The 26,042-nt window shown below is 53.4% G+C and overlaps 1 protein-coding gene across 2 annotated transcripts; it reads left to right on the forward strand.

The window, feature by feature from the left end:
• The first annotated feature begins 19,242 nt into the window (after positions 1 to 19,242).
• IRX1 (iroquois homeobox 1) lies at positions 19,243 to 24,753 on the forward strand. 2 transcript variants are annotated; one of them, XM_060091575.1, is made up of 4 exons: positions 19,243 to 19,746; positions 22,585 to 23,608; positions 23,951 to 24,023; positions 24,316 to 24,753. In XM_060091575.1, exons 1-4 carry the CDS (start codon positions 19,471 to 19,473, stop codon positions 24,371 to 24,373), a joined length of 1,431 nt encoding a protein of 476 aa, XP_059947558.1. In that variant the 5' UTR covers positions 19,243 to 19,470; the 3' UTR covers positions 24,374 to 24,753. The 2 variants fall into 2 exon arrangements, with proteins under 2 accessions (XP_059947558.1, XP_059947559.1); XM_060091576.1 differs by lacking the exon at positions 19,243 to 19,746 and adding an exon at positions 20,585 to 20,798.
• Positions 24,754 to 26,042: the final 1,289 nt, after the last annotated feature.

The following is a 26,042-nucleotide window of genomic DNA, read 5'->3' on the forward strand; positions in this document are numbered from 1 at the left end:
GTCATCATGCAGAAACCCCGCTGTAAGGCACTCTTTCCCCCTTCCCCACCGTGACCCCAGGCTACGGTGTCTACAGTCCTGTCAAAGTTTCCTCTCCACATGGCCATCACTGGGAGTTTGTCCAAGACTTCCTCCACCAAGAGCAATAAGAACCATGTGTTAAGTCCCGTTGCATGTTAGATGGTGGTCGTCAAAAGATACGTCAATGTCCTCACACCCAGCACCTGGGAGTGGGACCTCATTTGGAAAAATGGTCTTTGCAGATGTAACTGATTTAAGGATGTTGACATGAAGAGATCATTTGGGATTATCTGGGTAGCCCCTAAGTCCAATGGCAAGTGTCCTTATAAGAAACAGAAGAGAGACACAGACACAGAGGAGGAGGCCATGTACATACAGGGACAGAGCTTGGAGTGATGTAGCCAGAAGCCCAGGAATACCTGGAGCCCCAGCAGCTGAGTGAGGCAGGAAGGGTCATCCCCCCGAGCCTGTGGAGGGAGCTGGGCCCCAAGACACCTTGATCTCAGACATCGGGCCTCCAGACTGTGAGGGCATAAAGGTCTGTTGTTTTAAGCCCCCCAGTTTGTGGTGCTGTGTTAGGGCCACCGGGAAACACACCGAGCCCCATGCACCTGGGGCCCCGGGACACCCTGCTGAGTTGCTCTTCAGGTGCTGCCACTTCCAATGGCAGGGCTGGACTGTGGGGGGCACAGGGGTTCCCTGTCAGTGTCCTCGGCTCCAGAAGCCCCTCCTTCCTGGGCCTCGTGTGCAGGTAGAGCTGGGAGGTGACACTGATCGTCCCTCCGGGCTGCCCAGAATTGGCCTTTTCTCTGCGTGACTGCTGTGTGCAGGCCCCAGATGTGCTGATTCTCCTCCCAAGACATTCAGGGGCCCTCAATGTCCCTGCATAGGTTGGAGTCTCTTGATTTTCCAGACCCCAAATCCCTGCCCATCACCCTGGTGGCTCAGGGCTGTGGCTCCAGAAATCTCTGTGTAACAACGGTCTCTTGATCTACCATGAAACCTACTTCAGATAAAACTGTGTGTGCCCTTGGCATCTTATGCCTAAAACTGGGGCCAAAAATCCACAGTGGGAAGTCATTGAGGTTTTAAGTTTTCAACAAGTTCATGTACAAAATCGTTGTCACATTACTGTAAGTGTTCCATAAAGCCCCTGGTTAGATTTGTTAACGACCAGCTGAGTGCAAGTTTCCATTTGGGTTTCTAACATGCACAGGACCCGCTCCACGTGGGTCTTGAGTTACGGAATTCACGGTTGGGGGAAGCTGCCCTTGTGGACACAGCCGGGAGCCTCCTTAACCTCTGGTCATCTTATTCCAAACACCAAACTCACAGTGAATGGGAGAACTCGAAGCAGAAACCAGTTCACCTTTCTGCTGGTGGTTCATTGATGCCATTTAGTGAACAGAGAAAACAAAAATATGAGGTGAATACCTATTCCAAGAGAAGAATGACAGAATATTTTATAAATCCCCAAATAAGATTCTGGAGGACAATACACAACCACAAAGAAACTCAGATTAAAGAAACAAATATTTTGTCTTTTCGGGCCCTTAGCATTAAGGTATATTCCCCATGATATCTAGATGCCCTATAGTCATAACTGCATTTTCTAAAGTCAATTGCATTGATGTCATATTGTTTGGCCCCAAAACTGACCCTTTAAGTGTGTGTCTATGGATGATTAAGGCAGTTATGAAGGTCATTAATTCTGCCCTATGCCTCCCCAACCTGTGCTGGTCACCCTGCAGGTATGGAAAGACACACAGCAGAGGATGCCTGTCCTGAAAACAAAAGTAGAATTCTCCTGGAATGGCTTTTATGAATTTATCATCAAAATACACCCCTCAGCAACAGATACTTAAGTCAGTTTATGAGAGGAAAGCAGACCTGCTCAATTGAGAATAAACATAAGGGCAGGAGGAATTATAACAACTCTGAAAAATTGAAACAAAGAAATAATGGTGTAGAAGTGCAATGCAAATTACGCCATTTATATTTTAGACAAGGACTCCAGCCAAAGTCTGTGAAGAATTTTAAGGTTTGAATTAGACTTTAAAATATATCACCCATGTTTGAAATGAATAATAATACGAAAGTAGCTTTTCTAAACGAATGTGCTGTTGACTGACCTACTCTAAAATGTGACTGATTTGGGCTTTCTGTCCACACAGGCTCACAGACCGCCTGCCACGGGGATGCAGGGGCCAGGACCCTGGGTCTCCCTGCCGCCCTCTGCTCCCAGGGTCCTGGGCAAAGTCCCTGCTCTGGATCCGGCAGACAGAGCAGCCCGAGGTAGGCACTGGTCACTGGGCTGCTGCCCCCCATGCCAGCCTCAGCAACTCCCCACAGGATCAACCCCCTCTACCTGCCAGTCCTCGGTGTCCCTCAGGCACATCAGCTGCTCCCTCATTTGGGGCCAATCCCTTCCTAATGTCCCCAACGCCGTCCAGGGCCCCAAAGCAGACATGTGTGGGAGACATGCATTTAGTGCGTTGCAGATTGCCCACTTTACACATGGGATTCCAAGTTCCTGGGTGTCTACTGGTGACCCCAGGAGCCTGGCCCAGGACTCCAATGCCACAGCAGGATCCCCGGTTCTCAGACTGGCCCCTGCACTCAAACACCATCTGCCTGTCCTCTTCCTTCCTGGAGTGAGCGGCTATCCAGAGGTGTCCCCTTTTCCCAGCACCCTTCACACTTCTGCCTGGACCTCCCCGTGACAGACACCAGCAGGGGCAAGCAAACCCCCCAAAGGGTTCAGTGAGGCTCCCATCTCACCAGGGCCCCTGGCTTCCCCACACGGAGCCACCTCCAGTGCTCAGGTGGGCTCCCCTCCCAACTGTGGAGGAGACGTGGGCACCTTTCTCAACAGGAGCCTTAGCAGATGTGCAAACGCATTCAGCCTGGAGAACCCTCACCCAGGCAGGAAGGCATGTGGGCAAGATGGCTCCACAGCCCCACTCGGACTAATAACTGATTAAATACCATTGAAATGCTCTTTAATTGTGAGCTAATTCAATCAACTCTAGGATCCTGAGCAACGGTGTTTGACACGTGGTGAGGATCTGTATGTGCTGCCCTGAAAAAATAGGGAAGACATCATTAAGGGGAAATTGAGTTGCAGACAATCTTCAAAATGGGCCTGTATCACTTGCACAAAGACGCATGCAAAGCTATGCACAGGCACATACCAAGGTGTGCATGTGTCTATCTATGAGTGTGCCGAGGGGCAGAAAGGATGACCACAGGAATGGGACAGTGGTCACCTCTGGGAATGGAACAGAGAATTGACAGAGGAAGGGAGGGGATGGGGCTGTCAAGGGATATTTTTATTTTATATGAAAAGTTTATGACAGAATTATACGTATGTTGTTCCCATTGCAACCAAGAAGGACCCTATGAGACTTTTCCAGAATAGACCCCTACCCATGTCCTCTCCCTGCATTTTGTCTGTAGAAAAACTTTAGTCAAAGAATACACTTAATCAGAAAAGTGAAAAAATGCAGAAAGAAAGGAAAACAGTCAAGTAAGAAAAAATAATAATATCTTAGCCATTAAACAAGGTCAAGGACATTTAGTTCTTCCTCAAGGACTATAGATACTATTCTGAGCCATGTCCTTTGAGCTGTTTTGCAGATACTGAAACCCCCATCAGGTGGAAGAAGTTAACTGCCTGACGCCGACAAGCATGTAGACCCCAGACTGGCTGGAACCAGAAGATTGATGATGCTGACTCTCAATTACCTCACCACCAGCCAATCAGAGAAGCGTCCACGAGCTGATCATGCCTTGCTCCTTGAGCACTATAAAACTCCGCACTACCTGCTGCAGGGTGGGACACACAATCTTGAGGGCATTAGCCCACCATGGCCCCCTTTGCCTGGCAAAGCAAGAAAGCTATTTCTTTCTACTTCACCCAAAACTCTGTCTCTGAGATTTAATCCAGCACTGATGTACAGAGGCCAAATTTCAGCACCATCATCATTTAAAAAAAATGTTAAGATGTGTAATAGTAATAGAGTGTGGTGTGTAATAGTAATAGAGTGTGGTGTGTAATAGTAATAGAGTGTGGTGTGTCTTTCTGGGCCGTCTGAAAGAGGCAGGGTGAACTACACCCCAGAAACTCAGGGGCGGGGGCTGGAGTACAAGGTCCCTAGGAAGGAGGGTGAACAATGTGCAATGCTCATCAGCCTGGGGAGGGGAAAAGGATGCTCAGATGAAAGCAAAAGACAGGGCAGGGGTAGCAGGAGGTGGTGGAGGCTCAGGTGTGGACAAAGCAGCTGGAGAATAAAGGGCTTACCAAGGTAGATGGGAGATGGATCGAGAAGGTGACAGGAACTCTTTACACCTTGCCCAGGATGCTGGACTTAACTCTCTAGGAAATGGGGGAACCTTCATAACTGGTAACTAGATGAGAGTAATTTTGTCAGTTTGTGATGTCAAGAGATGGTCCTTGAAGCTGAATGGAAGACTCGTTAAAATGGAATCAGACTGAAGGCAGGGAGATCTTTTCAGAAACCCTGACAATAATCCAGTCTATTGAAGATGTCAGTCGAAGTAAAAGAATGCTAATAGATAGGGTGCCCATATAATTTATTGTCCCACCTAGAACATTCTAGAAAATGAAATACCATGTCCAGAGCAACATTGGGATTGTCCCAGGCACACTGGAAGGTAGGGGCACCTCCTTAATGGGGGATGACAGAAAGAGGTGCTTTGGAGAGAGAGCTGAAAAGTCACACAGTGCCCATGTCTCCTTGAGGGCAGGACGACACCCACCTCTCCTGTTCTCCATTTCCATTGTATCTCCAAAGCCGGCCCATTGCCAGGAATATTGTGAGTGCTCAGTAAATAACCACTGAATAAATGGATGGTGGACAAGACAGAATTGAAGGTGGACGGCTGAAGGAGGTGTCAGGCTGGCTGCCAAGATTTGAGCTACTTCGTGCAGGATGGTACCCTATGCTAGGACCACAGACACATGAAGAGAAGCAGGTATATCTGCAGGTTGTCAGGTGAAGATGAGTCCAATGCAGTTGAGTGTTGGGTTCTGTAACTCTTGGCTGAGATTTCAATGAGAGATACCATTGGTAAAATCCCAGAGTGGGCATGAGGGTTTCCAGTGAGGGTGCCTAGATTGAGAGCAGAGATCATCAGGGCACTGAGGTGAGCGGGCAAGAGATGGAATTAAGGGCAAAGTAGGCAGACAAGGAGCAAACAGAGAAACAGAAGGCACTTGTGGAGAGGAGGGTGGTATCAGTGACAGTGGGTGTCAGGGCCAATCATCCAAGTCGGACTTTAGGGTCTGCAGGAGAATGCTGTGGAGTTCACTGGGGTTGAAGGATCAAACTGTGCGTCTAGGGCTCTTTTTCATGAAATGTGCTCTTCATAAAATGTGCTTCCTCCACCAAATTCCAATCCCAATTATTTAAAATTCAGATGTTGGACCCAACTCCATACCTAATGAATCAGAAGATTTCTAGGCAAGAACCATACATTTTAAGATGCTTTCCAAGGGATTCTGAAGTTTTAGAATTTTAAGATAATATATGGGTTTTCCAACTGGATTATGAATACCAAGGAATGAAAGATGAGCTTGGAAAGGAGAAGACAATTCTGGGCTCAGACTGTGGGTTGGAAAATGGAAGCAATCAGAGGACTAAGTGCTAGATTCAGATAAATGCCAAATCTAACATTTCACTGGGAATACTCTCTCTTCTAAAGGAAACACTCAACTGCATTAAAAGAGACCTTCCAGGAGATAGGAGAAGAGACCCACAGCTGCTCAATCCCTTCCAGCTTCAGTGTATACATTCCAACCATGAAGGGTGACGTATGATGTGCTAAGGAGATGGACCTCTTTCCTCTGCAGTCAAGAGCAAACCAAGGATATTTCAGTAGGGGAATGAAATGAATGTAACTGCTGGTAACATGACCCCATGCAGCATGGAAAGTCGGAAAGATGGTGACTCAGGAGGCCCTTGTAACAATCTATGGGCTTGAATTGGGGTGGGACAAGGCTAGATCTGAAAGACTTTTAGGAAGTAGAAGTAACAGGTCATAGTAAATGGATATAGGCAGCCATGGAAAGAAGGAATTAAAAACAAGCACCTGAATGAATGATAGTGAGGTACTGGAGGAGGGAACAAGTTTGGAGGTGGACAAACTGATGGGGAGGGGAGGGGGTGTAAAGGGTGATTCTTCCGGGCAGGAAAGTCAATATTTATTTTAGTAAAGTTCTGGGAAACTCACAGGTTTGTATTTCAGGTGGGCGGTAGTAAGGCTTAGAGGAGTGGTTTCTCCTCGGATGGCTTGGCTTGATGATAAAAGTAAATAGGGAATTCAAGGGGCAGGGAAGAATTTGCAGAAAGTCAACAACCATCAGATCCTTGAAATAAATACGTTATGGCCTTACAGTGCTCCAACATAGCACAGAATGAGTCTCGAGAAGCAGAAGCTTCCATCCTTGTGTGACGATAGAGATCTCTATGCGTGGACAGAGAGACTTACACAAACACACTGTTCTACAAAATCATATCTCTTCTGATAAGAGTAAATCTTCCTGGGGGGATGAGCATTAACGCCAGGGTTTTAATGGAGCTTCTTTTATTTAACTTCTGCATAACCCATTTACATTGTGATATAATTAAGTTAGGGGTGAGCAGCCCAGACATTGACTACAGCCTTGATGAGCCTGTAAGCTACCCAACTGTTAGCAAAACTGCAACAGTAGCTTTTGTCCTTCCTCTATGTAGATGAAACCAAGTTAACCACTGGAAGCATGACAGGGTCTATCTCCCAGTGAGGACTCCAAGGGGCGCTGATAAAATGGACTAATTGACATTGAGTTTGTTCCATGCAGATGCTAATCAATGATACATTTTGCATATATTACATGTGCATTATGGAGTCAGCAAGGAAACCATCTAGATAGAAACATCATTTTTTTCCTGTGATATTGAATGACTCCCCCTTCGCGTGTCAATCAGGAGTTTTGTGATACAACACGCAAGGAAGGATCGTTATTCTACTTTATGGCCACTCTATTTATCTGCCCTCATGAGGAAACTATTAACTCGGTCTTTGTGTAATGGCCTGAAGTTTTGATGCCGGGGAAGGCTTGCAATTAAATTATTTTCATCTTTATTAGTAATGATAATAATGGTAACTGCCTTTATTTGACAGCATTATTTCCCCCCTACATTTGTGTCATTCCACATTTCTGCTTAATTTAACATTTTATACATCATAAAGAATCAATCAAGTTCTTCAACATCCTGTCATAAAAGATATGACTGTACATTCCGGACCTGTAGAGAAAACCCACCGAATCTGACCAGCAAGGAGGTGTGCAGATATGCCAGGTTTCACAAACAGTTGGAGGTTTCCGCATCTTCAGATCACGTGAAGATAAGAGAATCAGAATCCTAACAATCGTGCACTTCAACGATTTTTCACGTTCATGTTAAGGCAAAAAACCCTTTGTTCTGACAAAACCCTACCTGGAAATTCAAGACGTAAAATGAGGAAGTGGAGCTGTTTTGCCTGAAGGGCCGCAGAGCCTTCCCCTGTCAGCTGCCTCTCATCGGCCCCAGATCCCCCTGAGCGGACACCCTCCTCATCTACCCACAGGAGCACTCAGGAGGAGCCAGGAGGGACACAGGGGTCCTGGGCACTGGGGGCATGGACCTGGCTCACATTTCACTCCCGGGGTACCCAGACAGGTAGCCAGCTTGGCTGAGATGTTTCCAGCCCTACACAGCCTCTTGATTTTCCTCCGACACGTCTAAGGGTGTCCTGCTCCTCCTCAGATACCTGCCATGTCTCCTCATGGCCCAGAATACAGTCGACTCATCACGCACTCTTGACACCCACTCTGATGTGGCCCGACTTCCACTGCATCCCTGACGATGCCAGCTGCAGCCAGGCCGGAGTGCTCACAGCTTCTGAGACCTGTCATGCACCCTGGGAACACCCTCTGCACAAACGCTTTACCCTTCCCAAGCCAGGTCACCTTTCAATGCCTGGTTCAAGTGGCAGGTTGCTGCATACTCTCCTCGTTGATAGAATGGATCGCTACCTCCTTTGATTCCGAAAGTCTGGGTCCCTGGCATCAGTCCAGGTCTAGTGCAGGGGGGAGAAACTTCCCAGTTATTTGGACAGAGGAAAGTTAATATGACAAATTCTTAATTAGGTATTGTTATGAGTTGAATTGTGTCCCCCCGAGATTGATATGCTGAATTCCTAACCCCTATTGCCTCAGAATGTGACCTTATTTAGAAATAGGGTCCTTGCAGCTGAAATTGGTTGAAATGAGGTCACATCAGAGTTGGCTGGACCCTAATCCAATAGGACTGGTGTCCTTGTGAAAAGGGGGGATTTGGACCCGATGTGCACACAGGGAGAAGGTCTGTGAAGATGAAGGCAGAAAACAGGATGATGCATCTACGAACCAAGGAACCCCAAAGATGATCAGAAACCTCCAGAAGGTAGGAGAGAGGCCTGGGGCATATTCTCCCTCACAACCTCAGCAGAAGCCAGCCCTGCTGACCCCTCACTCTTGGACTTCGAATCTCCAGACAGTGAGAGAACACATTTATGTTGATTAAGCGCCCCCCTCCACCCAGTCTGGACACTTCGTTAAGGTCGCCCTAGCAAACATGGTATAAATAATGTTCCAACTAGTTTATTGAAAAGGTGAAAGAAAACAGGAGGACACCTCAGAGGCAGATGTGGGAAGCAGCTGCTGCCCCAGGGCCAGGAGATAGAAGAAACAGGATAGAAACAGTAAATTTAAAGGGGCCCCACAGACCTGGACCCCAGACCTCTGGGGCAGAGACACTGCTCGCTGGCTCTGGCTCTGGCTCTCGATGAAACACGATGAGCTGACGCTCTGAGGCTGCAAACCTGAAAACGGGACTCAGCTGCTGCTAGAGGGAGGGACTGGTGCTCCCAGGGTGAAGTGTACCAGGGAGGATGCTGAGAGTCACAGGATGTGATCCGGAACAGGCTCCTTCCGTCCAACAGTGCCCTACCCCACCTCGCACCCCTGCAAGCATCCCCTTTGGGCAGAGTCTAATGGAAAAAAACCTGCAATGCAGAAATGGGATTTGTGGGGCTCAGCATCACAGAGCCAAAGGTAGGAGGGGATTCAAAGCTGAGAGCCTAAAGTTAAAACTAGCATATCCCTCTTTGCACTTATTTCTGCCTTGTGGAATGATTAGGTGCTTGCGTGTGTCTCACCAAACTGTCTAACCGACCTCAGACACTTAGGTATTCAGACAGCTGTCTCCTGTATCTCAGCGTCCTCCACAGTACGTGACACTGTCCATTTCTTGAAGTGGTTCCTGCACAAATGTCTGCTGCTAAGGGAACAATGGAAGAGGGGGTAAAAAGGAAGGAAGGGATGGAGGGAGGGAGGAGTCAGGAGCTCCTAACAGCTGCTTGCTGGTGGTCCTGAGGCAGGATCAGCTGGACCCAGGAGCACAGGCAGCAGGGGCTCCCACAGGGCTTGGGAGGAGAGGGTGGGAAGGGGGTCACATCCTGAGATCAACAAGTCTGTCTGTCCCCGTCACACTGCTGAACTGGGTGCCAAGTTTCTAATCCTGGATTTATTACACACTGGCTAAGTGACCTTAGACAAACCACTTAACTCAACCCTAGAGATAATGTCACATGGTCTTCAGCTTGTAAAATGATCACTGATGCTTTCCCACCACCTCACCGCCACGCTGATAATGCATCTGCTGGCAGGGAGGCGCAGCTGCTGATGAAAGACAGAATAGGGCTCAAATTTTCCATTTTTCTGGCAATTCTTTCTCCAACACAGACTTATGTCCATACACTAACCCTCGACCTTGGCACCCAGGCTAATTCGAGTCAGGGGCTTAGCTACTATAGTCTTTTCCTCTTTAGTGAAATCTGGGAAACAGAGTTTCACTGACACATTTGAAATTTTCCTGCAATAAATTATAGGAAGGGTGCAGGGCTGTGCAGAGCCTCCTGGGACAAAGCCAGCCTCCTAAACTTGTGGACGGCCTGGGAGGAGTGGGGACAAAGCAGAAGTCACGTGGGACTCAGAACACACTTGCTTCACAACTGAGGCTGTTGTCCAGAGAGTTTACGAACCATGTAAACTGGAAGGTCCTTTTAGACTTGAAACAAACAGGGTGGGAGATTTCAACCTCTGATAATAACCAACACCTGAAAGTGTTCATACAGGGAATATAATACCCTCCTGAACACTACACACTTTTGGTTTTAATGGAGACGCCCTTGTTGTCTACAAAATTGAAGAAGGGAAAACTCTGGAGCTTCTTTAAGATTTTTCTGCCCCCAAACTGAAGGATGTATTGCAGCGTCAGAAATGAATGCAGCTTCAGCTAATAAACCCTGATGCTATTTGGAGTTGCGGCAGGGACAGGTGGCTATGTGTGGTGCTCTGGGCTGAATTGTGTCCCCCTAAGATGCCTAACCCCTAGCACCTCAGAATGTGACTGTACTTGGAAATGGGGCTTTAAAGATGTGTTTCTGTTAAAATGAGCTCATCTGAGTGGGCCTAATCCAGTCTGACTGTTATCCTTAAAGAGAAAAATCTGGACACACAGAGGACACCAGGAATACCCAGGCACAGAGAAAAGGCCACGTGGGGACACAGAAAGGAAGCTGTCTACAAGCCAAGGAGGGAGAAACCAAACACGCCGACACCTTGATCTTGGACTTCCAGCTTCCAGAACTGTGAGAAAATATATTTCCCCTTTTGAAACCACCCAGGCTGTGGTGTTATGTTATGGCAGCCGAAGCAGCCTAAGGCAGATGGCAGGATTCTGAAGGTCTCTTTCAAACTTGGTTCTGCCATCAGCTGCATCTGAGAAGCAGCCATCATTGGCCAAGAGGGTGTTAATCCTTCTCTTCTTCAAAGAGTGATTGGGAAGGACCACCCTTCCCCCCACAGTCCTCCATCCAGAGTGTGGATCTCTCCTAGGAACTTTGGGTCAATGCACGGATGGTCCTCTATTAAAATGTAATATTCCCTGTACAAGAGGTTAAGGTCACCTACCTCTGTCCATGGACAGCCATCCTCGGTCTAATTAGGAGCTATGATAAGCCTGCCAGTCACTTAGCTTATTCCCAGGAGGGTGGACCACAGGCCGTGTGTGTTTCCACTGGAGGGTGGAGGGAGCCGCGGAGACTGGAGTAGGTGGCATAGACAGTGCATTTTGGCAACCTTCCTCAGCAGGAGAGCATGAGGAGGGCCTGTGAGACCAGGAGCTTGGGAAGGACATGCATACAAAGGTTAGAGAAAGGAAGTGTCCTGACCTGGGGCTTTGCCCAGAGTGGCCTCCTCCTTGGTCATGGGCATGTCATGTTCTTTGGGTCAAAGGATCCCTGGAAGTGTATCTGGGAGAAGAAAACCTTCCCTCTTCTACTTCTTCTGTCTCTCTGCACATCATTCCCACCTTCCATCCCTATTCACTCAACACCCCCAAAGATGATGCAAAGTCGAGAGGCCTGAGGCTTCTCTGTGCAGTTTTTCTTGCATGGGCAAAGGAGGGATGGAGCTGTCAGACCTGAACTCTGAAGCAGCTTTGGAGCCAGCCCTGGGTGACCCTACAGTGTGAGGTGACGTCTGCGCAAAAGTAGATGAGGGACCCCTTGGTCTAGGGATATTTTAGGTTTCTCCCCTTAGACCCGTTTCATACCCTCAGTTTTGTACTTCTATGAGAATGGTCCTGGAAGATGCTGGTGGACTCTGCATATCTTCAGAACTTCGAGAAACTGTCTCCTGAACTCCCAAAGAGTCCTCTGTGGGACATTTTTGTTGAAAGGATGCTCCTTAAATGAACAGATTTTAACCTATCAACCAGTGACTTCCAGTCCACACAGTATGCATGAAAGATGAAACTTTCTACCTAGGATGTTGTGTGGGCCTGTATTTATCAATTGGTATTTTAAAAAGGTATTTCTTGTAGGTAGGTTTTATCTTTGATAATATAAGTGATTAAGGGCTGAGAGAGACACATGGGAGATAGAATTCTATTTGGTCTAAATTTCAAACATTTTTGGAAGAGCCCAACATAACTATGCCATTTAGTATTTCCCTTCTTCTATCCTTCACATACCATTTTCTTCGAGGGTTTTACTAGAAAATAATCTTTGGATTTACTCAGATCTAAGAAATGTATTATCATCCCTAAGCTATTATCTCATTTCCTTTCTGGTTGTTATTGTCAGTTGTTATTTGGAAGGATATGTGAAGTAAATTTATAACTAAATTGAAAATAGGTATTCATGTAGATCTGTTTCTTGGGAAGAAAGATGCTACTGTGACCATAATTTAATATGATTAAGTTTATATTGTAATTTAACCACTATTGGTTGTTAAAGCATCAGTTTTAAAATGCACAGCTATGATAAAAATCAGGGACTCTAAAAAAACAAATTAATAATTCTTATCAAAATGTTGTATTTTTCTTTTAAGCCCATTCCTACTTAGTTGAACATTATATTATTAATATTTAATATTTATGAGAATACTGCCCAAACCTGCAATTAAATATTTTATTAATGATCCATTAATGAAAATAACAGTGGAATTCAACCAAGTGGCTATGATTTGTTCTTCTTTCCTATTCTCTCTTTAGTGAGAGGGTGAAACACTCTCTGGGCCACCCACCCCCCCCATCCCATGTATACATTTCTCTGCTGAAATTCCACGACACAGGGACAGAAAATTCTGTCCATCACACAGGGTAGAGGAGGAAAGGAAGCAGTCTGATGCTGCAGAAACTTGACCACAGAAAACAGCTATCCTGTTAGATTTCCAGCAGGTCACACTCCTCCCCAACGACCCCAGTCATGAACTTTGTATGAACTGCACCCAGTGTTAACAGTTAGGCAGAGACAAGTCAACTTCAGAGCCCAGCAGAAAGGATGGCTTGGGATTATTTGCCCTTGCTTTTGCAAAACAAGGGAGAATGAAATCCTTCCATAATTTAGGAATTAAGCATTAATGAGATGATAGTCTGGGCCACTGTAGCTTCCCTTCCTCTAAACTTCGACGATGACCCCAGAAAGCCTTCCTGCAGCTAGTGTGGATGCCTCAGGGGCCTAGAGGAGCTGGGCTGGAGTTTTCCTGAAGGATGCACCACTTCATTGCAAATACTAATCTTAAAATGAGTCTTCTAATAGGCACCTGTCATCTGGCACTAGGGAACAAAAAAAAACGCGTCTGAAAGAAAAAATGAAATAAGTTTAAAAATAGACTTGTATGAGGAAACGTTGGAGGATATTAATTTCAAAGGGGACATGTGCACATGACAGAAAAGAACCTCTGCTTGGCTAATAGGATGCCTCTGCTCTCCCCACATCCTTCCCGCGATGATGGTAGTTTGTGTTTGAGTGGTACAGTAACAGTTACACACTCAAAGAGTTAAAATATAAGCCTTAATACATGACTGCTTTTAAACTGTAATGTCCTTATAACGCAAGTTCTTATCAGAGGTCTGCACTGCACTTGGCAAACAAGACGTTCTACCTTTTAAACAAATAATTCACTAGGTAATTAAATTCAAGTGAGATTACTCTAATTAAATACACACTGCTGTTGAATCATAATTTCTATGTGGTCTAGTTAAAGATGAACAATCTCTTATTCCCGACCGAAAAGAAAAAAAAAAAAAAAAAGCTTTAGAAGAATTCCCTGGTGGCTGGAAGAATAGATTTACACGCACTGCATAGAGGTCATTTCAAGAAGAGAAACTAACAGGACCTGGCGGTGGAGGTGAGGTTCTCCTGCCTGGGGATTCCCGAGGTTTTCGGGCTCTTAGCTCTGGGTTCTGTGTTGAAAGGCTGCGGAACCCCACAGGAAGTCGCAGCGACCTACCTCCTGCGCTAGTTACGTGCACGCGCGCACAGCCGGGCGTCCGGGGCGCGAGCCTAACGCAGGGTCCCCCGCGCCACCTAGGCCCCACGCCCAGGGCGCGCCGGAGGGCAGCGCCGGCCCAGGGACCCCGGGACTCGAGCAAAATGAAAAGTCACTTTGTCCCCCAGGCCGTGCTCGGCCCGCCTCCCTCTAATGGCATTAGGAGCCTCCGCCACCGAGGCGCTCCGGGGGCGCAGAAGTCCCCTATGGCTTTGATCTGCGCCTCTCGGCTGCCGAGAGCTGACAGTCGGCTGCGCGGCCGCCCAGCTTTCATTTGTCAGACACGCGCTTCCCCGTGTTCCCGAGCAGGCAGCTACACCTGTACTGCGAGAATTTACATCGCCGTGCTCCGGGATGGCATTGATTTGGGACGGGTGAACTACAAACACAAACTAATTAAAAACTGCATAATGGCGCCCTACAGGAACACAGGAGAAAAACAAATAAATACAAGTGCAGCTGGCACCGCGATCGCACCTCTGCCCCCGCGCAACCGCCTGGTGACATCAAATTATAAACCCTGAAAACCCGCACACCGCTGCCGTGGCTCATATTGGAGGCCTAACGGGAACGATCTGGTTAATTAAGGGGAGGTTTATAAAATATTTACGTGTGTGCGCACGCATATAATTCACTTCCTCCGACACTCGGGGACGGCGACGTCGCGACACTCCAGGCCGGGCCACTGTGGCCCATTTGTCTAGCCTGGGAAACTCAGGCCGGTTGGGGAGGCCCCGGGCGCCGGACCGCGCTTCGCCCGCCCGCCCGTCGCGCTCCAGGGAGCCAAGCCCCCAGTACATCCAGACACTCGTTCTGCATGGCAGACCGTGCGGGGCACTGCCCTGAGCATGTCACCGTCCCGCGTCCCTTGCCGCTGGGCGTTTTGCTCCCCTGGTTTTCCTGGCTTCTCCTCCGCGGGCCCCCCTGGGCTACTTCTGCCCAGGCGCGCACGTCTCGCCGCGGGGTCTCCGCAGTCCCGCGCGCTCAGGACGTTAGCTGGGTGCTACTCTTGGCCAGGAGGCACCAGGGGTGTCCCCGGTCGGGCCCCCGCGTGGATCTGAGCTTGCAGCGGTAGGAGCGGGCAGAACCGGCACACAGGAATCGGGGTCGGGAGGGCCGCGGCATCACAGTTGCCAGCACGACCCACCTCCTGGCCTGGCGCCCATGGGCGCCCGGGTTACAGCTGGGCGCTCCGGAGAGGGTCTCAACTGCCCGGGACTGTTTGACACTTGCCTCGCTGTAGCCGAGCGGGGTGGCTTTCTGGCTGGATCTCGCTGGAGAAACTAAGTCTTAAATGAGTGTTTAACAAGACTCATAAATCAGGGTGTGAGCTTCAGGGCGGGTGGACGGGCCGTAGTCGCGAGGCGCGGACCAGGTTCAGGCCGCCCCGCCCTGCCACCGATCTGCGGTCCAGCGCTGTAGCCCTGGCATCTGCAAAGTAAATAATGGCCATTTTGAAAGGCAGGCGATGAGGTCAAGGCGACGACGGCTGCATCCCCGAGTCGGATCTGCGTCGCCCGGTTCTCGGCGCCAAAGGCAGGTCTGTGATGGCTCCAGGGAGTGGGCTGTTTCCCCACGAGCTTCCTCCTCTTCTTCAGAGACCTAGGTCAGCAAGGCTTCAAAATCGGTGGAGAATTATTTCAGAAGAAATGAAATTGTAAATGAGGATGCCGTTTGGTTGGTTTAATCTCATCCTTATGTAAATATTCGGGGGACAGGGGGAGGGAAGAGAGCTGGATGAACTTTTATCGAGGGGTTGGGGAAAGAAAAAGGACACGATATTTTTCAGATTGGTGATAACGATTCCGTCCTATTAGAAAACTAGCACCGCCCACCCCCAATAATGAAAACGAGCGAGTAAACTTTCCATCCAGTTGGTTCAAACGCGCACCGTGCATCAGTACCTCTGCCCCCCGCCCCCCCGCCCCGCCCCGCCCCGCCCCGCCCGGTACACAGCCCCAGGCCCTCTCTCCCCCCCCCCACCGCAACACACACACGAGGGCACCCAGAGATCCATGTCCCAGCTGCGGCGCGCAAAGGGTCCGGGCCTTCCAGCCAAAGGGTCCCGGCAACTGCCCCTGCTGAGCTCCGCGGGGTCGCACCGGCGATGGGGGACACCTGCCGCGGGTCCCTTAGTGGGGGTCCTTACTGAGCACAGGGCTCCCAGACCGGAGCCAGGACACCGCCGGGCGGAGCTCCACTTCGGCCGCGCAGCGACCCCTAGGTCTGGCTTTGCACCGCTCCCAGGCCCTGCCTCCGGCTCAGTGAAGACCGGTGGCGACAGGGTCGGGGAATGCTCTGGCCGGCGAGGCTTCCAGACTAGTGGCCGGGCCTGCCTGAGCAATCCCTTGCGAGGCGCGGACGGTGGCTGAAAATCTGAGAAGCGGGTCTCCCCAGTCACCCATCCAGAGCGGCAGGGCTCCAGGCCGTCGGTTTTCGACGGTGTGGCGACAAAAGCCCCGCAGCCTGCGTGCGTACCCTTCCGGTGCCCGCGGGTCCCGGCGCAGGACCGTGCTGGTCCGTCTCTTGACCCCGCGCCTTTCGGGCCACCAGAGTGGCAGCCCTAGACGTCAGAAGGGCTTAGGTGGTGCACTGGGCCGGCCTCTTTGGGGAAAGTTCTGGATCCATTAGGCGGTTATTTAAGTCAGCCCGAGGTTCGGGAACAGGGCCTGCTGTCTTGGCTCAGGCACCCTGGGCCTTCCTGGGCCCTCCTTAACCACCTGAGGATAAAACTGAGTAGAGGGCTGGTGGGAAGACATGGAGCCAGCAAGTCTCTAGAGCCTTCTCTGCCCCTCCCCCTCTCCACGATGGGAAGCAGATTTCTTCTTTTTTTATTTTTATTTTTGTCGACGTTGCTTCCTAGTTTTCCACGTGCAAGTTTTGGGGTAAAGGGCCAAGGAGAAAGCAGGGAAGAGATGGGGAGTGGTGGTTGCCAGGCTGCATTAGGATCCCAGCACCTGGCCCTCAGTGAAAGAGAAAGGCCACAGGCACCTCTCCAGGGCTCCCTGGGGGCAAGACCGCAGGCCTTTCTAGTACCAGTTCCCCCATCACCTCCTTATCCTCAGGCACCATTTCTGGTGTGCCATTCCCACTCACCTCCCAGGTGCCTTCAGGAACCTACAATCACTTCATGACCAGAAAGGAGGTGGCACAGACCAGGCACAGCGGGTGGTACTGCTGGGCTGGTTGAGGGTCAGGACAAAGCCTGCTGCCCTGTCTCCCTCCATTTCCCCCCAAGTTGTGAGGGCTACAGTGTGATGGGGGTCAAGGTGGGCTGCTGCAGGTAGGCGGTGGGCAGGTGATTCATCCCTGTGGCTGAATCTTGACACCGAGGATTTTCCCTGGGCTTACATTCCACCTGGTTCTCCAAGTCACACAAGAGGGCTTATCTCACCTGTATTTACCTGTCACCCTGAAATGTGACACTGGAGTTTGCTAAACAGGACAGTGGTGGGGCTGGCCAGTCGGTTTGTTTTGGGGAGAGGGAGCTGGGGAGTGCAGGGTGGTGGGCTGGGCAGCAGGAGGAAGCTGCGGTTAGGGGCTTCTCAGAGCAGGACTGACCACCTGCGGCCCCCCAGAAGCTGTCAAAGCAGGAAAGGAGCCCAGGCAGTTGCACGGGGTTTCTGGCATGAGCAGGGACTGGTTAGTGGGGTGGGGGTAGGGGTTGGAGAAGAGTGGGGACGGTATGAGCAGGAAGAAAACCTGACCCTGAACACAGAAAATAAAGCCTGATTACACAGCTGGTAATTAGTAATTACTATTATGGGCGTTACTGTCGCTAATTATAGGCGGTGGCTCTGTGACTGTCCTCAGGTCCCCAGATGGGGGAAACGGGATCTTTCCTGTTGCTCGGGGAGTCCTTGGACCTAGCAGGTTGGGGCCGCTGGAATAGGGAACTAGAGGATGGTGATCGGGTCGGTGTCCAGGGTACAGGTGGCCCAGATCACCAGCATCACAGCATTCTGGGGGCATGGCCTCAGTTCTGTTGCCTCAAACGTCCCCCAAACGAGGCCGCCACCCAGGTCCCTGGATGAAATTCCTGCCGGGTTCCGCGTGCCCGAACGCAGCAGCAGGGAGTACACGCCTGGCGCCGGTTGCAGCTTAGGAGATGGAGCGCAAAGCGGCCCCGGGAGGCTAGGCAGGTACCCTGGGTGCGCTCCTCACCCGGCCTCCAGGACCAAGCCATTGAGCGCAGCGCAGAAGCGGCCTGCCCGAGAGGTCCAGGGCACAGGGAGGAGAGGAGGACCTTGCCCTCGGCGTCTGCGCCCCAGCCCCACAGGACCCCAGGCAATCCGGAGCCACCCCCCAGCGCGCGCTCTGCCCGGCCGGTCGCTCGCCGCTCTTCTGGCGGGAGGAGGAGAGGGAAGCCGGGTCCCGGGCCTGGTCGCGGCGCCGCCTCGGGCCGGCGCGCTCCACACAAGTTTACTTCCTGTCTTTGCTCACCTAGTGGACAAACGAGGGGGTCCAGGCCAGGCTGGCCTCTCCCATCGCCGGGGTAGGGGCGGATTGCTTTCCTCCCGGCCGCAGTGGTTCTTTCTCCGCAAAGAAAAGTGGTCCTTTCCCCTCACCCCCAAGAACCGACCATCTGCTTCCCCCAAGCTAGTGGCTTCCCAGCTGGGGTTGCCCTTTCTCAAAGTTTTCACAATTGGAAAAGCCTGCAGGGATCGGCCGCTTCCCGCGTCTCCAAGCGCAGCGAGGCAAGCCTAGCCCCTGCCAGATGACCTGTTAATACCTAGTGGGGGCCACGGGGACGCCACGCCCGCGTCGGGGTGTCGCGCCACGCCGGTTTCGTGGCACTTCCGCCAAAGATGACCCGGGGAGCCAAAGGCACCATGGACCTCGGAGGAGAGGTCGCTCCCCGCTGGCTGTCATCGCGGTCCCTCCCGCCCCTTCCCCGCCGCCCGAACGGTGGAAAAGCAGGCGCCGAGGTGTTTTTTGTGAGCAAGCAGGACACACCTCGGCTGCGAAACGGCCAGCTGCGGTGTCCGACAGCTGTAAACCGGCGTCGACAGGTTGTCAGACAGCCCCGGGGGCCGGCGAGGAAGGAGCCCGCGGCCTCCGGGCCCGCACCCGCTGCCCGGCCGCTTGCGCGGCCACCGCGGGCGGAGGTGGCCCGGCCGGCGCTGGGCACCACGTGCTCGCCGGGAGGGGCGGGAGCAGTCGGCGAGGGCGGGCGGGAGGCAGGGAGGGGGCAGGAGGGGAGCCGGGGGCGGGGCCAGCGCTCAAGGGGATGCCAATCAAAGCATCAACTTCAAATTGTGTCTGAAAGCCCCGCCGCCGAGCGGAGGGCGGCCGCCGCAGTCGGCGCGCGATCGCGGATCCGGGCGCAGGCGGGAGCCGGGCGCCAGCGAGCACCCGGCCGAGGAGCAGCCACCGGCCCCCGCCTCCGGGCCGGCCCGAGCGCGCCCGGCCGGCGGCCCGCTCCCCAAACTGCGCTTCCCCCGCCCCCTGCGCTTCCCCCACCCCCAACCCTTTAATACTTGCCCGCCGCCGCCGCCGCCGCCGCCACCGAGTCCGCGGACATGTCCTTCCCGCAGCTGGGCTACCCGCAGTACCTGAGCGCCGCGGGGCCCGGCGCCTACGGCGGCGAGCGCCCGGGAGTGCTGGCCGCGGCTGCCGCGGCCGCCGCCGCCGCCTCGTCGGGCCGGCCCGGGGCGGCGGAGCTGGGCGCTGGCGCGGGCGCGGCCGCCGTCACCTCGGTGCTGGGCATGTACGCGGCGGCCGGCCCGTACGCGGGCGCGCCCAACTACAGCGCCTTCCTGCCCTACGCCGCGGACCTCAGCCTCTTCTCGCAGATGGTGAGTGAGCCTGGCCTGCTCGGCGCCCCGCACGCGGCCCGGGTCCCGAGGCCCGGGTCCCGGGCGGCGCGGAGCGCGGGAGGCGAGAGCGGGCGCCGGATCAGCCCTGCCGGCGGGGCCGAGGAGGTGGTGGCTGCGGGCGCTCGAAGAGGACGGCCGGGAGCGGCCCCGCCACGGGCCCCGGGAAGCGGGGAGGTAGGAGGCTCGGGCTGCGCAGGGGGTCTCGCTGGGAGTCGGCAGGCCGCGGGAGCAGGCCGGGGCGCGCGGCCGGCGCTGGAGGTCGGGGCCAATCTCGCCCGGCGCCCCTGGCTTGGTGGCGGCGGGGCGGCTCGGCCCGGTTTACCCGGGCGCCCCTTCCCGGCCCGCGGGCCCCGCTGGCGCGACCATTTCAGCGTTTGGGCTGAGCCAGGGAGACTCGATTTTCTCCCTCTTTGGCAGGGCTCGTGCAGTTTTATCTGAACCCTTTAAAGCGTAGTAGATGCGGTCAAAATAAGCCTAACAATGGAGATCGGACAGGCCGAGGGGTCTCTTAGAGGCCTGAGTGCAAATTTGAAATTAAACAAAAAATGAAGGCGAAATAATTGTTGGCGTCTGAAACGCTGTTTGCTTTGACTTTCGTAAGTTGCCAAAGTTTTCATTTCATTTGCACCGAAAGAAAAGCACTTTTCTTCCTGCTTTGCATAATGGAGGATTGAAGAGAGCGGTGTCCCTGGGCTTAAAATAAATGCTGTCCTCTTAGGCTCCTGTCCCAGTGGGTGTCACATGGAGGAGTCGGGGGCTGCAAATTTCATGCTCCGCGGGGCTGTTGATCTAAAGGGTCCATTTTCCTAGGTCTGACTGCAAAGTCTGCCTTAAACTTCGGGCTGCTGGGAATGGCTCGCCGGGCGCGCGGGTCGGAGAGGCAGACCCCTCCTGCACTGCTGCCCGCGGGGTCACGCAATTTGCGAGGACCCCCACCCCCGCCCACCCACACACCCTCGCCACGTCTCCCCACTCCGCGAAGAAGAGACAGGAAATACATACCCGACAATAGTAAAGGAGCAAAGCGGCCGGTGTGTTTTTCTGTAACTTTTCTTGTAGTTTTGAAAAGAAAGCCTATTTCTCTGAAAGCGGCCCCAGCTGCCTTTCAGATCGGTTGCTATCAAAAAAGATCAGCTCCCATTTTGTTCTGGCGGCCGGGATGCAGGGGGAAGCGTTGAGAGATTTACAAGGTATCCTTTCAAAAAGAATTCCCAGCAGAGACGAGGCCAAAATGTCTTCCTTACAGTTACAACGAAAATAATTAGAAAAGTGCAAAGTACATTTTGCAAAGATTCGGCAAAAACGAAATCTGGCCGGAGAAACCTTGTCTCTGGGCCTCGACCACCGAACTAATTAGTCAAAGAAATCTTCTGCTTTTTGCAACTTTCTCCAGAGTCCCGGTTCCCCTCTCTGCTGACACAACAACTCGACAATTTTTACATGGAGGATTATAATTTTTTTTACAGAAATTTTGAATACAGATGTGTGCCAGTTGGGAAACCCGCGTGCGTTTGTAGGGGAGGGGGGCCTCTATGGTGAGGATCTGCTCCCATTGTAGTGAGGTTGGGAAGGGAGATGCTTGTTTTTTTTCTCTTTTACGGAGGGGAAACTATATAGAAATCCAACCACCCCGCCCCCAAAGGTAGATGTACGTGCGCATGTGTTTCCTCCTGGTCTCCTGATGCTTCCTGGAAAGGAAGCCTAAATCCAAACCCAAATTCTAGGTTTAGGCTTCCAAGCCTTTACGGTTGGGGATTTGGAAGTCCAAAAGATAAAATTGTGAGTGAATGTCTGTCTGGGCAATTTATGGTAATAATGAGGCCTAATGAGGTTGTTAGAAAGATAAAATGTTATTTACCAAAAAACCTGATGGGATAATTTGACTTGCTGTGTTTTACTACCGATGATAAAAAGAATATTGATTGCAAATAAATCACGGCCTCTAAATGCCTTGCAAACAGTTTGTGCTTGCTTGCTCCTGATCAAAGTCAAACTTGAGAGATAAAGTCTCCGAGCAGAGGCCTAGGAAACAGTTCTGCTCTGCGCAGTTGGTGCTCCGGGCCCTCCCGTTAATGTTTTACCGGATAAACCCTCTTTTTGTATTTAAAAAAACAAATGGTGTTTTTGTTATTGTTGTTGATGATGGCCAGGATTAAAATTTTAAATTACCTGTCACCCACTGTAGACCTTTAAGTGCGGGGCGGGCGAGCCATTCTATGCAGGTTAATTTGGGAGCTAAAAGGAGTGTGCTTTCATTTTAAATTGCTGGTGGATTTGGACTCTCAGAAAACCCAGGATGGTTTATTTTGTTTGACCCCCTCAGGGTCAAAGGGAGGGGGCCTGGGCTCTTGGTTCTCTACGTTTAGAGAAACTGTTTTATCAGCCTGGTTAAAAGGTTTTCCCCTCTAGCAAGTGTGAGATAAACTTGGACACCCGGGCTTCTGGAGTTGTTTTGGGAGGTGGGGCTGGGGGCCCTGCGGGCGGCCTAGGGAAATCCTAGGGGCTGCGGCTCCCGCTGTGGTCTTCTAGAGATTCTAGGATTCTGCAACTTTTCTTGAGTGACAAAAATACCTCCATGATTGGTGGAAGGGCAGTTTCTGGAGGCAGCTTCTGGTCTGACCCCCTCTTCCAACCCGGGTGGTGCATTTGGACTAGGCTACCTATTCTGGAGCCGGCGGGAGCGTTTGCCTTCCACTTTCCCAGTTTGGGGGACTCATCTCTTTCTCTCTCTCTCTCTCTCTCTCTCTCTCTCTCTCTCTCTCTCTCTCTCTTCCCCCTGCTTTCTCTCTACTCCCTCGCTGGGCCTTGTGGCTGCAGGGTTCACAGTATGAGCTCAAGGACAACCCCGGGGTGCACCCCGCTACCTTCGCCGCCCACACGGCGCCGGCCTATTACCCCTACGGGCAGTTCCAATACGGGGATCCTGGGCGGCCCAAGAACGCCACGCGCGAGAGCACGAGCACGCTCAAGGCCTGGCTCAACGAGCACCGCAAGAACCCCTACCCCACCAAGGGCGAGAAGATCATGCTGGCCATCATCACCAAGATGACCCTCACGCAGGTCTCCACCTGGTTCGCCAACGCGCGCCGGCGCCTCAAGAAGGAGAACAAGGTGACGTGGGGCGCGCGCAGCAAGGACCAGGAGGACGGCGCTCTCTTCGGAAGCGATACCGAGGGGGACCCTGAGAAGGCCGAGGACGACGAGGAGATCGACCTGGAGAGCATCGACATCGACAAGATCGACGAGCACGACGGCGACCAGAGCAACGAGGATGACGAGGACAAAGCCGAGGCGCCGCGCGCGCCCGCCGCGCCCGCCGCCCTCGCCCGGGACCAGGGCTCGCCGCTGGCGGCCGCCGACACGTTCAAGCCCCAAGACTCCCCCCTGGGCCTGGCCAAGGAGGTCCCGGAGCCCGGCAGCACGCGCCTGCTGAGTCTGGGCGCCGCGGCGGGCGGCCTGCAGGGCGCGCCGCACAGCAAGCCCAAGATCTGGTCGCTGGCCGAGACGGCCACCAGCCCCGACGGCGCGCCCAAGGCCTCGCCGCCTCCCGCCGGCCATGCGGGCGCGCACGGGCCCCCCGCGGGCGCGCCGCTGCAACACCCGGCCTTCCTGCCTAGCCACGGACTGTACACCTGCCACATCGGCAAGTTCTCCAACTGGACCAACGGCGCGTTCCTCACGCAGGGGTCGCTGCTCAACGTGCGCTCCTTCCTGGGCGTTGGCGCGCCCCACGGCCCGCACCTGTCCGCGCCGCCGCCGCCGCCGCAGCCGCCCGTCACCGTGGCCGCGGGGGTGCTCCACGGCGACAAGGCCTCGTCCCGCAGCAGCCCCTCGCTCCCAGGTACAGCGCCCTGGGACGTCCGCCCTGCCCCAGGCCAGTAATCCGGATCCCGGGCGATGCTGGGGATGGAGGGGAACACTGGCCCCGGAGGGTGAGAGGCGGTGACCGCTGAGCTCGGGGTTGAGCAGTAATCCCTGCCTGAATTCAAGGAGCGAGGCCACGGCCCTCCAGCTCTCCCGAGAAAGCTGAGCTCTACCCGCTGGCCTGTCCCGGGGGAGGCAGGGAGGTTTCCCTGGAGACACTTCCCAGGGACGGGGCGGGGGGGGCCTGTGCCCCTCTGCGGCACCCCTTCCCCGCACTGTCTCTCGGCCCTAACGCTCTGCCTCTTCCCCTCCCTCGCAGAGAGAGACCTCATCCCCAGGCCGGACTCGCCGGCACAGCAGTTAAAGTCGCCCTTCCAGCCCGTGCGCGACAAGTGAGTGCCTTTGGTGTTTACCTCTGGGTAGGGGCGAGGGGGATTCGGGGGCCGGAGGCTGAGCAGTGGCAGGCGGCAGAGGGGCCGCGCAGTTAGCGTGGACGGGGCGCTGTCCACCAGCCGGGCTCCTGGGCCAGCGTAGTCCGCCCCAGTTTCTCTCGAGCCGGGAGCCTCGCGGGGCAGGTCACCCCGCCCCGCAGGCGCTTGGCTGGCAGCACCGGCCATGCTGGGTCCCAGCTTCCATCCACTGACAGCGCTGTGTTCTTCTTGTCTTGCTGTGTTTCCCCTGCAGCTCGCTGGCCCCGCAGGAGGGGACGCCGAGGATCCTAGCAGCCCTCCCATCAGCCTGATCCAGGGTCTTCTTTTACTTTTGCGGGGGGAGGGGGGAGAAGTTCGGGAGGGAGGGGGTGAGGGAGGAATCAAGACAAATATTTCAAACTGGTGTAAAGGGCAAATCTGGCAACGAAGTCAAGGACTCCCATCCATCGCTTTCTGCAGAAAGGGGCTCGTCCGGCCCGAGCTCGCGTCCAGGCAGCCCGGCCTCTGCCCGCCGCCCCGGGTGGCCGTCACCGTGCTCAGGGCAATTATCAGTTCGGTAAATGCCCCCATGTGCTTCTGTCTTTCTTTCTTTCTTTTTTTTTTTTCCCTTCTGTATATAGAGTGATTTCAGATTGTAAATAGCGCGTCAGCGAACCTGTCTAAATCATATATTTTTGTCTAATAAACTAAATGAAATGATGGCCACTGCTCCTGCTGCTGTGTGTGGCTGGGTGTCGCTGGGGGCTTCCTCAGTCCTGGAATCAGGAATCCTGGCATCCTGGCAGGGCTGTAGTGCCTTTGGCTGGGGAGGGAAGCTCCCGGGGAGTTTCCACCCAAAAGGCCGGTGCTTCTCAGTCTCCTGATCGTTGTTGCATTTGTTAATGTCACCAGGGCAATATCCTTGTGGGCAGTTCAGTTCCTTCCAACTCTTACACATTTATCTGGACACGCCCTTCTCAAGACATAGATGAGTTCGATTTTAAGCAGTTTATAAAACGATTTTTTGAAGTGGGCAACGATGGGGGAAAAGTGAAAAGAGTTGCCAATCCTCTCCCCAAAGGAGGACTTCGTATTTGAAATCAGTTTATAACCAGTTGTCTCAGCGGTGCATCGTGGCGTCGGGGCGTTTCATAAGTGGAATGAGGACATAATGGAGTATGAAATTTTGCTTTCAGTGTATTTTTTAGTTATTTGGCTAAATCACACGTGGAGAAATTGGAATTTTTTTTAACTCTCCTGCCAGGGATGCAGCTCTGTGGTTCTCTGGGCGTGTGAGCGACTGGGCTGCAGTCGTGTGTGTGGGTGACAAAGAGGGGAGCGGGCTTCGGTCTCCCAGGGACGCCCCTTTAAAGTCACGCGCCCTGCACTGGGCGCACCCAACGAGCGAGCCGAGGAGCCAGTAACGCCCTGATGGCCGCTGGGCTGGGAGGCAGCTGGAGTGATGGTAGGAAACAATGCAGAAGGAGCCGGCCCGGAGCCTTGGGAACCGCACTGGTCGGGACTGCGGGCCGTGGGGCGTGCGGAGCGGGATGCACAGCCTGCACTTCCAGAGGGTGCAGGACCCTTGAATTGGTGAACACCGCGAAAGCAGACGCTTGTAAAACTGCCAGTGAGGATGGGGGCTGCGGAGGTACCCGGCCCAGTGGGGTGGAGGCCGAGTCCCCGGGGTCGGACAGGACCTCCCCCACCCCGAGCCGAGCCCCAGATTCGCCCTCGAGACCCTCGGGACCCGCTGTCCCGGGACCGTTCGCGGCGGCGAGGGGCGAGGCTGCGGGAGGGGAAAACGGGCGCGGCCGGCTGCCCCTGGCTCCTCTGCGGCGAGGAAAGGGGCGCTCGTGCCGAGAACCAGCGGGCGCCGCCCACCGGACCGCCGCCCCCGGCGCCCGCGTCATTCTCCAGCGCCTCCCCCCGCCGCCATCGGTCTAGAGGAAGAGGAAAAGGTCCCCGCTTGCCACCCCCGAGGCGGGAGGAAGCGCGAAG

The sequence above is a fragment of the Mesoplodon densirostris genome, chromosome 3 (genome assembly GCF_025265405.1).
Source record: "Mesoplodon densirostris isolate mMesDen1 chromosome 3, mMesDen1 primary haplotype, whole genome shotgun sequence".
NCBI classification, from domain to species: Eukaryota; Metazoa; Chordata; class Mammalia; order Artiodactyla; family Ziphiidae; genus Mesoplodon; species Mesoplodon densirostris.